The 14415-nt window shown below is 43.5% G+C and overlaps 1 protein-coding gene across 5 annotated transcripts in view; it reads left to right on the forward strand.

Moving 5' to 3' along the window:
- PHACTR1 (phosphatase and actin regulator 1) overlaps positions 1–14415 on the forward strand; it is a 500383-nt gene that overhangs the window by 469539 nt on the left and 16429 nt on the right. For 4 of the 5 annotated variants that reach the window (XM_087438011.1, XM_014788747.2, XM_014788746.2 and 1 more), the window contains one exon: positions 14231–14286. In XM_087438011.1, the coding sequence (XP_087294137.1) occupies positions 14231–14286 (56 nt within the window). Of the gene's footprint in view, positions 1–130; positions 554–14230; positions 14287–14415 lie in introns of those variants that run through there. The other variant, XM_087438013.1, reaches the window with a different exon arrangement.

Consider the following 14415-nt stretch of genomic DNA (forward strand, 5'->3'; position numbering starts at 1 on the left):
TTTGTAAAGTAATGTGACCAAAACCCCCTCCACTCGAGCATCTGAGACTCTTTGAGGTTTTTGTGTTTTCGTCTCTGGGTTTCTAAACAGCATGGGAACTCATCTGAACTCGAGTTGTTATTTTTTCCAGAAATAGGAGCGCAGAAGAGGCCCGGGGAGGCAGCTGGAAGAGAATACTGTAGCCCCAGTGAATGAAGAGGGGAAAGGAGGCTAGGGATTCCTGCTACCTGTCTCCTGGCTTTTGCCCCACGGTCTACCCTCACACCTCTCCTTGGGAAGTGCTGATGGCCCCGAGATGAGAGATGGGCTCTTTGGGGGTGAACATGGAAAAAGCACGAGCTGCATGTATTCTGCAGCTCCTAGGAGGAGTCCAGGTGTCAGAGTCAGAGCAGGACATGAGAGGAGCATCCTGGGGCCTATTTCCAGCTCTTAATCCCTTGCCTCACTTTGGAAAGTGATCAAGGGCTGTATATATTGTTTATTGAGGCCCAACAAAGCAGGGGCAGTGGGGAAATCTGGAACCATAATATTTTTTGAATGAACGGATGAATGAGTGCATAAATAAATTAAATATATACTCTTATGACATTTTTGTATTGTCTTGGCTGTGCATGTCAACCTAACCATGATATTGTCCATGACAGTCACTCATTAGTGACTCCCAGGGCTTCCTCTCTTCATTTGAATCACTCTGTCCTTGCCGCAGAGATCTGTGTAATCAGAAGCAATATTCTTTCAAGAAGTAGGGAAAACAAGTACAGGGATACCCAAGTAAGGCTCAAGTTAAGAAAAGACTATCCAGATGCCCATGCATACCAGAAGTTCCTGCTTGAGCCTGAATCAGGTCTGTCACTGAGATTCAGCCAGTTATGGGCATGTTTGGTGGGCATGTCCTGAGTCCACCAGAGGTCTACTTTCTTGCAGGAGATCAGCTCCGTTGACGTGGACTTCTGTGTCCTCATGTTGGGCAGGCATCTTTTAGCAGTCACTGAAGGGACTAAGGCATAAAAGGAAGAAAATGGCCAATGTCATTTGATAATGATAGGACACGTTTTGGGGACATGTTAAAAACTAAGTGGGGACTTCCAGAAATAATTGGGATAATTTGCAAAGATTGGAGACTATGTGTTTGTGTGACACAGGGTCTATTGTGTATAAGTCATGTGAATATTTTTCTTGACTTATTCCTCTTGGTTGGAGCATTGTGCCCAGTTTGAGCCTCTACCTTTAAAGAGAAATGGTACAAAAATAATGCAATCAAAACAAAATTTCATAATGTTATAAACTATTATGACATCAAAAAAAATAAATAATCAGATTGCTATGATCTGTCACTCTGTCAATCACCAGAGTTGATATGTTTATCTATCAAAGCAGGTGTCTCCTTCTCCTCTGGTATTCCTCCATGTCTCAAATCTGAACAGCTTCATCAAAAAGGAAGACTTTCCCTACCATGATCTTGCCATCCATCAAGGTTCCAACAGGAAACAGATGGTTCACGCATTATGATAACTTGAGGAGGGTTTATTTACAACAGGACTAATTACAAAGGTGTGGGCAGGCTTCAGAATCCTTCTCAACACAGCTCCAGGCAGCCTCTGTCAAACAACCAGAGTTGCCAAATGAGATGAATCTGTTTTCAATGTGATTCATGTAGATTACTGTTAGTTGCATGTTCCATAAGAACCAAGAAAGCAAAAGACTGCTTATCTATTTCTACATGAAGAAGTTATAGCTGTCTGGGAGATTCTCAGATGCAGCAGGTTAAGAGAGGAGGTAAGTTCCAAACAGAGAAAGACCCACCTCTTAGCTCCCCAAAGCCAGGAGGCTAACACATCTCTAACTCCACAGAGTTTTATTACATATCATATTTATCTTTTTTGTGTGTGTGTGTGAAGAAGATTAGTCCTGAGCTAACATCCATTGCCAATCCTCCTCTTTTTGCTGAGGAAGATTGGCCCTGGGCTAACATCCATGCCCATCTTCCTCTACTTTATATGGGACGCCGCCACAGCATGGTTTGACAAGCGGTGTGTCAGTGCGCGCCCGGGATCCAAAGCTGCAAACCCCAGGTCACCGAAACAGAGCGCCCAAACTTAACCACTGCGCCACCGGCCAGCCCCTGTATTTATCTTTTTTGTTCCCATCTACCCTGCACTTATCTAGAAAATGTTCCACAGATAATATCTTGAATCATACTGAATTGAATCGAATTAAATTGAAATAAAATAAACACTAAATAAATGTTAAACTTATTTGTCTAAATTATAGCTGCTAACTCTTTCAGGATCTTATTTCCGTAAGATAGAGAACAAATCTCAGTTCTTCCCCCTGTAGATGGAGGCCAGCATCTTGCCTACTCCATTTCTCTCCTGATCGCTCAATGATCTCCCTCACTTCCGGAAAGTTAATAATGAGTGAACTCCTTTCAGGATATACAAAATATCACCAAATCCTCACACGCTCTCTAAACTTCCCTATTTGCATCTTCTGCACCCCAGCTATTGAAGCAGCCTCCTCCAACATTTTATAAAATCTCATCTAGAGCCCATGTTCTCACACTTGAATGTGCATGCGAGTCTGCTGGAGGTCTTGTTAAAACAGCACGGATTGCTGGGCCCCACTCCCAGAGTTTCTGATTCAGTAGGTCTGGAGCCCAAGAATTTGCACGGTTAACAAGTTTCCAGATGATGCTGATGCTGCTGGCCCAGGGACCACACTGTGAGAAGCGCTGATTTAAAGGACTGCTTCACAGATCCTGAGCGCAGGTTCAAATTACCTGGGAAGCTTTAAAACATATATCAGACCCCAAGCTCTACCCTCATATATTCTGATTTAATTGGTCAAGAGTGTGGCCCAGCCATTGGTACTTTTTAAGGTAACATAGGTTATTCTAATATGCTACAGGATTCAGAACCACTGACTCAGAAACCATTGAAATGGCAGAATCAGAAAAATAGACAAAATGCTATAAGAGGATAATCAAGGATGGGCTGAAAGTTACAACTTGAGGATATGTTTTGTTCCCACTAGACTAGGGAAGTGAGATAGGGGCGGTACTGATGCACTAGATTTGCCTCAATCTCAGTCTTTTGACCTCTTACCAGATCATATAAAATTCGTTGAAGACTTATTAAAAAATGCTTTGTGCTCCTGGGGAGAATGTTAACTTAGTAGAGCTATATTTTGGAGGATGAACAAAAAAAAGAAGTCAAAGGCTACATTTTAGTTTTCATGTTTTGGGGAGAGGTTAAGGGCAAAAGATAAAACAGTGTATATTTGATGGCAGAACTTTATTATATCATCCACACACAGTCATGCTTGCTAATAGTGTTAGTCCTTATACTTAGCTCTAATTGAAGGCCTAGACCAATGTCTGGTATGTGATGGGTGGATGGATGGACTCACACATGGAAGGACAGATGGATGGATGTCTAGATAGATGCATGCATGCACAGATGGACGGACAGATGGATGTATGGATGGATGGATGCGTGGATGGACAGATAAGGTTAAGCTAAAGGTGACCAAATCTCCTCAGTCACATTGAAGTGACAGAATAGTGGACTTTTTTTTAATTTCCACATTCCTTATCTTTTGACATCACCTTGTTTCAGCATTTTTTTGGTTGATTCTTTATGTAAAGATGGCCTTATGTTCTTTGGTTAACTTTATTAACTATCTTAATTTCTAATGTAACAACTCAGTTACTCTTTCAAAGTGCAGTCTGCCTGATTGCTGATATTGGGTTTATGTTAAATAATCCTAATAACACTAAAAGTATTTGCTATGTAGGCTCTCAGTTTTTGTACATTTTTTTAATGAGTTTGATGCCTGGCAACACACACAGTCCCATTCTTATTCCCAGACTGATTTCAACTCAATACGACCAGCATTATTTCAGTGTTTTCCCTGGTTATTACTTCACAATACCTTATCTTAGCCATGGGGCCTCACATTGGGGCCACAGCCTCCAGTGAATAAAACCAAAAGTATTTCTCTCTTAAGAGTAACCTGTTTATCTATTTAAGGTAAGAGACTTTTTTCAAGTTACCAAAAATAATATTTCACGCTTTATTTTTAGAAGGGACTTACACATCACGTTCTCGTTCAATCCTCTCAACACTCCTGTGCAGCAGGCAGGCTAGATGGTGGTTATGGCCATTTGTCATACGGTGAAACTTGGGCACAGAGGTAAGGCAATGTGATATACCGAGCGACCTTCTGGTTAATGGTGGAGGCAGGGTTCTGAATCCCAGTCCATCCTCCCCTCTTTCTGCTCTTTCCTATACTGCAGCCAGGTTATTTGTTAATAGCTTGAGGGGAATGATGATGAGGGGAAAAATAGAAAATTATTGACTAAAATTTGGGTGCATGGATCAACAATTTTAAGAGTTGTTCTGCCTAGTTTGCAGAGAAAAGGTAGAAGGGCATAGTTCTCAGATATAAAAGCAAAACTGCTATTCACCTTTCCCAGAGGAACCTCTCCAGTGGCAGGAACGCCCTCGTGCAGAACCAGAGTTCTGGTCATCCCCATGGGCACAACTCCAGGGTTAAAGTAGTATTATTTTACTTACTCATCAAAAAATCTATTGAGCCCCTCCTGTGTGCCAGCCGCTACACTAAGTCTAGAAACACAGTGATAAATAAGACATAATTTGTGCCTTTGAAGCATTCACGGTCCAATTGAGAAGATCTTCATGTAAATGGGTATTAGCAGTGTAATGGATGAGGCCATGATTAAGATGGGGGACACAGTAGAGGGAGAGGGTGGAATCAGAGGAGGCATCGCAGCTTCTCTGAAGCGGGGATGTGTGACCAGGTTATCTCAAGGTGAAGGAGATAGTGAAGATGAACGAGGTATGGGGGTCGCTTTACGCTGGGGTTGTAGGGCGTGGTGAGTAGTGAATTTCAACTTTATTCTTATCGCAGTATCAAGCCACTGAAGGCTGTGAGCAGAGGAATGGAACAATCTAGCTATGGCTTTCCCTTCCTCCCTTGCCCATTTTCAGCACCAAAATTCTAGGAAATCTGACAGAGTCTGGCAATTAGAGGATTTCCTTTGCTCCATCACACAGGAATGAAAAGGCGGTGGCTTAAAGAGGAACGCCAGCTCATCTGAGGTCCCAACCTGCGAGATAGTGAGCCCACACTGGTCACTGGCATGCATAGTACTGTCCCTGAAGCCATCCTGAAGGAGAGAGCACCTCTGGGGCTTTTATCATACATGAAACCTGCTGAGAGCAGGAACTAAGGAGATGGGGAAAGAAGATGTGAGACCTCTGAAAAGCTAGGGAAGAAAAAGGTTCCAAAAGTAGTTATTAGTCAAAGGTGTCATATGACAGAGAAAGGTCAAGTAAAATGAGACTTTACAAAGGCCACTAGATTTGGCAATTAAATCCTCGATGACCTTGACAAGAACTGATTCAGTAGAGTGAGGTTTCTCAACCTCAGCACTTTTGATGCTTTAGACTGGATCATTCTTTGTTGTGGGGCTGTCCTGTGCATGGCAGGAAGTTTGGCAACATCCCTGGCCTCTACCCGCTAGGTGCCAGTGGCATCCTCCCCAATCATGACAACCAAAAATGTCTCCAGATGTTGCAAAGGTACCCTGGGGGGCAAAATCATCCCGAGTTGAGAACCCATGCAATGGAGTGGTGTGGACGGAAGCCAGATCATGATGGGTCTTTTGAGAGGTCTGGCAGCCAAGAGCAGGCAGGAGAGGGGGATTCACTGGGGGAGGAGGTATGGTTAGGAGGATAGTGGTGATGGTGTTTTGTTTCATTTCTAGTGGAGAACACATGTGTTTGCCCTAGAGAAAGAACTAGAAAAGAGGAAAAGCTTAAAGATAAGGGATAGCCGTGGGGCAGCATTCATTTCATTATTTCACAAATGTTAAGTATCTCCAGTTACCAGACTCGGTGCCAGGCACTGTGAAGCCATGTTAAGCAAATGAGGGGTTCCTTGTTCAAAAATTATTGAAAATTTCAAAATGATGCAGAGCATTAAACCCTGAGCACAGGGCCCTTCTAAGCAGGGGCCCCTGTGCAACTTCCTGGGCCATATGCCCATGAGGAGGCCCTGGTGGTGAAGGGGGCAGATGTGGCCCCCGCCTCACACAGCTTAACCCCTGGGAGCCAGTGGATGCAATGGGCAATAACAGGAAATATAACAACACCAGATACGGGAAATACAGGACTACTGTGCATGCTGTAGAGGGTAATGAACAGAGGAAGTGATATTTAAGGTTTAAGCTACAATCAGGGATTGTTGCAACTAGCCAAAGAGGAAGGGAAAGAGTGCTTAGATATAAGGAAGAGTGTGCAAATCTGGAAGGAATCAAGAGAAGATGGTTATGTCTAAAGGACAAGATGGGGGAGATCCTTGGCAAGTGGCCCGATCATGAAGAATCTTATAGGGCATGGGGTGTTTTGACTCCTTCCTGCAGGCACTGGGAAGGCACGTATAGTTTTCAAGAGGGAGTGGTGGGACCAGATTTGCCCCTTAGAAAGACCATTCTATCTGGGGTGGGAAAGGACTAGAGTGGGATAGGCTGGCAGCAACCAGGAGAGATGCCGGTGGCCTGCTCTCCCGAGGTGGTGGTGGTGGGATGGAATGAGCAATGGTTTGGACTTGGTGGTTGATCGGCTGTGGAGGGTGAAGGACAGGGAGGATGATTGCCAGTTGCCTGGCTTGGGCAGCTCACTGGAGGTGGGATGTAAAACTACCTAGACAGGAGGGGAAGAAGATGGATTAATTCATTTGGGACCCTTTAAGTTTGACAGCCTGTAGGAGTATAAGGCGGCAATTGGAAAGATGGTCTGGAACTCAGAAATATGACTGGAGTTGTATAGATTTTGGAGTCATCGGCAAATAGATGCTAACTGAAGCCATGAGTGTTGATGAGATCATCCAAGGAGTGTATGTGGCATCAGAAGTGGTAGGACCTGGGTTAAATAATTACTAAATAAGCATCAATTATGTTCTCCATGGTCTCTAGGAACTGGGGATGTAGTGATGACCAAGGCCAGACAGAAATGCCCCAAGAACTGACATTCTTGGGAAAAATTCCGAAGGAGATAGAGGGGACAGAATTCTGTGCTCCTTCCCTTTCCCCTGGCCCCACTTTGCCGTCTCCACTTGTTCCGTTTCCCATCTGGGAATCTGTTGGAAAACCCCCATCTCCTCCTGCCTTAGGAGAGAGGACCTTATTGTCTGTCATTCTCCATGAGTACCTCGGCATTTTCGTTTTCCATCTGTCTGAAAAGGCAGTTACCTCTCTCTGCGGCTGAGACGCAGAAAACCAAAGTCAGTTCTGCTTTTCTTTTTCCTGAAATGCAGATACAGCTTCAGAGATCCAAACTTTAAAATCAGGACCCTCAAAACAATAAGCAGTTGTAAGTACTAATGAAAGTTGTGACCTTGCTGTTCTGAAGCCTGCAGAAGCTCATTAGCTCTGTGCAGCAGAACAAATCCTTGTCGGCATCGACAAGTCAGACCAGCAAAACTGACGAGAGTTTTGTCACGTCTCTGGGGAGAGGCTGTAATGCGCCGAGACAATGCTCCCTGCTCTGCATATATTTAAAGCATCTTGCCACTACATTCTCTAGCAGTCTCCTTTATCCAAGGCCAAAACTGAAGTGCTATTTGTTTGGGGGTTGTTTTTTCACAGTCTTTTCATGCAGAAATAAAAGCATTAGTTTATCTGGTTGTTTATTATGGTCACTAGTATAGAGTTGTTCAGATTGATAAAAACAAAATCCATTCTTAAATTTTGAAAGAAGATAGAAGCCTCACATATGGCGATTGATGGCGTGCGGCATTTAAATGTGAGCTCAGTGGTTTTTCAGTTCACAGCAAATGGAAATCATTTAGCGTGGTTCATGGTAGAGAAGAAATCATTTGAGGCGTGGAAACAATTTTGCTGCTCAGAGATATCTCATAAACCAGGGTCACATATATAATAGCAAAGCTATTTCAATAGATCACTTGAAAGTACGTTAAACTTTTACTTTTGGATAATTCATTTTATATAGAAGTGTAACTCTCAAAAAAAGGTTTCCCTTGCCACCTAGCATATAAATGGTCGTGTCTAAATATATAGTCAGGAAAAATTTTTTAATTTCATGTTAGTCTAAATCAGATATAGTTACTTAAATCTACTAGCAAGGTGAGGGTAAAAGAGAAACAATACATTCAGAAGGCATCTCTACTTTTATTCTTGGAATTTTTGGCTCCTTGGGATTATTCATAAAGTTGATCACTTCATTAATAGAGCAATTGTGCCCTGCTCTTCACCCTTCTATTAGCCAATACTTCTGCACAAGGTAGATCTTAAAAGGAACCAAGCAGATGGCTACTTTACGTGGTGAAGATGGCAGGCTGTTCCCCTAAGATTCTGATGACTACAATTCTGAAGCTAGAGCTTTATCCCTTTGGTTTGTGAATTTGGCTCTGTTCAAAGACAAATCCCTCAAGGAAAGATAATATTTTAAACTAATATGTCATCTTTTTTAGTCCAACTTGAAAAAGTAAGTAAAAGCCATCAATTGGGAACTCCCTTATTAGTTCCAATACCAAACATAAAAACTTACATACAACGCACTCTATCCTGCTTCCCTTGTGTCTCAGTCAAGAATATCCCTCCTCCATTTGAAAGATAAGATCTTCTCTGTCCCTTGGATCCCAACCTCTCCTGCCTTCTCAGGACTCCTCCACTGTCAATTGAGTCTTCTCCCTCCTTATATATTTAGCTTCTCACCACCACTGCTTAATCTGGATTCTTTCCATTAAACATGTTCAGTCTTCTCCCATTGAAAAATATGAACCTCACTGGAGCCTCCTTCACCTCCAGCTCTTGTCCCCTTCAAAGCCAGGCTTCAAGGAAGAGTCCTCCATACTCGCTGTGTCCATTTTCTCACCTCTGTTCTCAACCCACTCTAGCCAGGCTTCTGTCCCCACCACCCCCTGAAAGAGCTCTACATGAGGTTGCTAATAACCCACCTGGTGCTAAACCCAGTGGACATTTTTTCAGGCCTCATCTGACCTCTCGGCAGCACTCAGCACTCCTTGTTGACCACGCCCATCTTCTTTCTTTGCTTCCACAATGTGACATTCTAGTTTTTATCCTGCTTCCATGCACTGTCCCTCCTCTAACTCCCTGGCACTTTCGTCTTCCTTAATCTGAGCATTAACAATTGGAATTCTGTAAGGATCCATCCTATGCCCTCTCTTCTCATTCTATGCTTTCTTCATACTCCTGGCTTCAAATATTTTCTATATTGCAGACTAGTCACAAATTTCTATCACTGGCCTACACCTTTCTGCTCTCTCCTGAGCTCAATATATCCAGCTCCCCCCTTGACATCTCCACTTTGATGTTGCAAAAGCATTCTGAATCAACAGATGCAAACTCAGACTTATTGTTCCCTTCTACCCTTCCCCCCATCCTCTGCCAAAATGCCCTGATTCCCTTCCAGTGTTCCTGTCTCAGTGAATGGCATTGCCATCCATCCAGTTGTGTAAGTTAAAAAACCTAAGAGATATCCTATATACCTCCTCCTTCTCCCTCCATCCATATACACTGTGTCTCCATGGTCTGTCAACTTGGCTTCCTAAGAACTTGCATGTCTATCACCACAGCCTAGCCCAAGCATCCACCATTTTCTACCAGGTGTGCAGTAGCCTTCTAAGGCTTCTACTCAAACTACCTCTAGCCTCTCCCAATCCATTCTCCATACAACAATCAAGTGATCTATTGTAGATCTGAAATGTTCATTTTCTCCTCCCCTCACCCACTCTAAAATTTAAACTCTTCAGTGGCTTCGCATTGCTCCTTGAAAAAAGATGAAAATCCTGAACACAGCTTATATGGCCCGCACAGCCTGGGCCCCTGCCTTACTTCTCACCGTCCTTCTTCCCCTTGCTCTCTCCACTCCAGCAACCTGGCTTCTTCCATCCTTCAGATCTGAGCACAGTGTCACTTCCTCCAAGAAGCCTTTCCTGATGTCCTAATTTAGTCAGATCTCAATATTATTGCCCCAGCTTCATCACTATGGAAGCTCTTACTATAGTTACATTTTATACTTATTTCTGTGACTGTGATTAATGACTGCCTCCCTGACCCCCTTCCAGTCTTCAAGTTCCAAAAGGTCAGGCCCTTGATCTGTTTTTGCTCATCACTATACCCCATGCCTAACACAGAACCTGGCACAGAGCTGGTCTCAAAAATAATTTGTTATGTAAGTGAATGAGTTTACATTTGAGTGTGACTGAGTGTATAACATCCATTTTTAAGAACAGGTCTTGACAGGAATGAACCAGAGTAGGAGTGATAACATGATTCTGTGGACTTGAAAGAGGAAGAGTCCAGGAGCTAGAGTTAAGACAGAACCCCAACAAAAACTTTATTTCTTTCACAATTTTGCCTGGCACCCAGCCCCCATTCCCCATATCTACTGATCTGTTTTTGGCTGACCCTCCTGATAGCCAAGCTGAGATGCTGCAAGAATCTGTAGTGCCTTCTAAATTGCCATGAAAGCCTAAATCCTATCCCACTTATTATTTTGAGGATATTTTATTATAGTCTAGCTCTTGAGAATTGTTGATCCAGTTGTGACATGCACATTTAATCACTAATGTGCACCTCCAGGCTGTGAGCTCCTTAGGAACTGGCGGTGCCTGGTCCTCAGTGGGGTTCTTAGTCAATGTTGGGTAGACTGGTGGATAAAAGGAAGAAAAGAAAAGTTAGGGTTCTTGTGACTTGATGATCTCATCCAGGAGTCTCAAACTCAGAAGCCCACAGGGGCCAGGAATGATTGGCAAGGAAGAAAGCAGGACAGATGTCACTGTGCTCACAGGTGGTATCTGGGGACTGGGCTTACTGGGACGCACACACCCTATCTAAAGGGATTCAGGTAGAAAAAAATTGTAACCTCTGAGCATGCCAAGGAGAATTTGTAGAGTCAAATCCAGCCCACCAGACATCAGTTTACAGCTTCTGGCTAATAGAGTGTTAACGATTGTCGTAGACAGAATATCAGCCCCCCAAAAGACGTCCATGTCCTAATCCCCAAACCTATGAATATGTAACTTCTCAAGGCAAAAAGGACTTTTCACCAGTGATTAAATTAAGGATCTTGTGCAGAGAGGATTATCCTAGATTATCTGGATGATCCCAGTGTAATCACAGAGTCCTTATAAGTGGAAGGCAGGAGAGTCAAAGTGAGAGAGATTGGAAGAGGCATACGGAATGCAGGCAGCCTCTAGAAGCTGAAAAAGGCAAGGGAACAGATTCTCTCCTTCTTCCAGAAGGAACGCAGCCCTGTTGACGCCTTGATTTTAGCCCAGTGAAATGCTTTTCAGACTTCTGACCACCAGAACTGTAAGATAATAAATTTGTGTCGTTTTAAACCACTCAGTTTGTGGTAATTTGTTATAGCAGCAATAGGAAATGAATACACTTGTTAAGAATATTCAGACTATAGAGATAGAAGGCCTGGGTTTAAGTCCTGGCTCTGTCACTTGCTAGCTATGTGACCTGGGGCAAGGAATGCAATGTTCTATGCCTCGGTTTTCCCATTTGTGCAATGGAAATGATGATGGTACTACCTCAAGGGGCTGCTGCCAAGATGAAATGAATTAACATACATACAGTTCTTACAATCATGCCTGCACGTTATAGGCATTAAGTCAGCCTTAGCTTATTAAATTACAGTCATGTGTCACTTAACAACAGGGGTACATTCTGAGAAATGCATCATTAGGGGATTTCGTCATTGTGCGAACATCACCCAGTGTACTTACACAAACCTAGATGGTATAGCCTACTACACACCTACGCTATATGGTACTAATCTAATGGGACCACCGTTGTATATGCGGTCCATCCTTGACTAAAACATCATTATGTGGCACATGACTGTACTATTTATTATTTGCAGACAAAAGAACATAGGCCAAGAGGGGTCCAGAACCTTCTCCAAGGACAGTAGGTTCAGAGCAGAGCACGACTAGAACCTAGATCCTGTAACTCCTGAGCTGTTTAGTGCTTTGTCATTACAAGGCCACTTGTAGTGGCCAAATATCATTTTCCTACCGAATCTCATTTCAAAGTCAAAACAACTAATTATAGTACATGCCCTTTGGGAGGGCTTAGCTACGTTTCATAGCTGTGATTAGCCTTGATGTTCTCAGATCCTTTCAAGAGAAATGAAACATAGAGGGCCTCATTTGAAGTCATGACTAGACTATAAGGCTGCCTAGTTAATAACAGAATTTTCTCTGGTTATAGTTCAGCCACTCATTGTTGTGTGCCCTCCAAACACTATCCATAAGAAAAACAAAAACCAGAAGGCCAGCACAGAACCAGGCAGTGCATCTGGTAGTGGAATCAATGGGCTGCTCAGCACAGGTCAGTGGGCAAACATTCTGCAGACACTTCTGGACATGAAACATTGGCCCCACTTCCAAGATACAAGCTCTGTCTTGAATCTGAAGGGCTTGCCCAAAACATACTGCCCCCCAAACCCTAGCTTCATTTAAAGCCTGGGTCTTATAAAGGTGCCATAAATGGTCCCATAAAGGTGGCTGTGCATCCCTATAAAAAAAACAAGTATTCTTGGGGAAAATAAATTGAAAGGTAAGGCAGAGCCTTTAAGAAGCTCATTCCAAGTGGAGTCAGTAGCTGCATTCCAGACCTATGATATCAGTTTGCTCAGTTGTGTAATCTCAAGTTTCTTCCTACAGTATGAGAATGCTATTTTAGAAAGGACTTAAAGACTGCTGAGTCCAAATTTAGAACCTCAAATATTGTAAATTTCCAAATACACAGCTGGCCCTTATCAATGGGGATAAATAAGCCTTAATGCGATGTTTTGAGGAGGAAATGAATAATGAACATGAAAATGTTCTTATAAACTTAAAAACACTTTTGAATACGATTTCCAGCAGTTTCCAGGATGCCATAAATTTTACAGACAGATATCTGACCAAAAATCCTTTCTCTGGCATTGAAGCCCATTCCCTATCTTTAGCATATATGGTGATGATATTGGGGTATCACAGAATTAATTGTTTTCTGGCCCAGGGCAATAAAGAGAACTACAAGTGACAGTAAGCATTGGATTTTAAATATTTACACTTGGTGACTCCATGGACTTGATATTTTCACTCTAGATCTCTCTTCAGATTCCATGATGTAAACATCTTGCCAACTGTAGACACTAGTTGCAGATATTTGGGAAGGGACTCCAACCTCTACCACTAGAAAAGCACTTCTCTCTACCCCTTAGCTCCTAATGGAAGACTCAGAGAAGGCTCAAACTCCATCCACAATTTTCTCATCTCACACACAGCTCATTCCAATGGGTGAAGCAAAATGCTGAATAATTGCAGGGTTATTAAATAATTTCCAAGAACTTCAAAAATACAAACATCTCTGTGAACAGTGAAGCCCATTGTGTTTGTGTTGATCATTCCTGGAACTTGATATGGGCATACAAGCATGTAGTTCTCCTCTTTGGTGCCCTTCCCATTCTCTGGAGACTTCTGTCACTACGGGGTGCCCATCCATTGTCTGTCCCCGCCCCCTGCTGTTGCATCATAGCAGGTTCATGCCCCTGCTATGATATTTCACTTGTTATGACTAAATTACATGCCCAGCAACAGGGGTGTCATTTCTGCTCCTGTTCGTTTGTCATTCCACGTCTAATAAGGCCCTGGTGGTGATGGGTGGGGATGAGAAGAAGAGCAGCTATTGTTCTTTGCAGCCGAGACATGCTCTCCCGCGTCTCCCTGGGGCCATGAGCCTCCTTGTATTCTAACTGCGTCTGCACAATCGTGGCAAGAAGCGAGCTCTAGCCTCAGGGTTGGGGGAGAAAGGCAGAGGCCACGTTCCTGGAGTTAGGAGGCCACAAGGAAAGAAAGGGACTTCTGTGAAGAGAATAGTCCACTTGCCTGGAGGCACCGGAGGCGCAGGGCTGGGGAGGGGCCCATGAAGGGAGGAAGGCGGAGGGTCAGCTCAGCATGACGTGACGCATGGTGCCTTTCCTGGGGTTGAAATTGAGGAACTGAGGAGACATTGGTGGTGCAAGTCAGTCTTTCAGAGCACAGGATGGAACAAGAACTCCAGCCACTGACTCTGTCTCGTGTATCTACAAGGGCCGAGGAGATTAATGATCCAAGGAGGATATGATATGGTCCAAAAACTTTTCCTGGATTTTTTCCGCAGGCGACTGAGCCAGAGGCCAACTGCAGAGGAATTGGAGCAGAGGAACATTTTGAAACGTAAGTGACTAAGCCCATGGCACTCGCTGATGTTGTGGGTGGCTTTGGTTATTATTTAATTGTGGGCCACAAGCTTTCTCCCTTGTGCCTGTGTGGAAATGACTGAGAATCTCTGACAGTTGAGGCTTC

This window comes from Ceratotherium simum, chromosome 13, assembly GCF_057802395.1.
Source record: "Ceratotherium simum simum isolate JZ-2026a chromosome 13, ASM5780239v1, whole genome shotgun sequence".
In the NCBI taxonomy this organism is placed as follows: domain Eukaryota; kingdom Metazoa; phylum Chordata; class Mammalia; order Perissodactyla; family Rhinocerotidae; genus Ceratotherium; species Ceratotherium simum.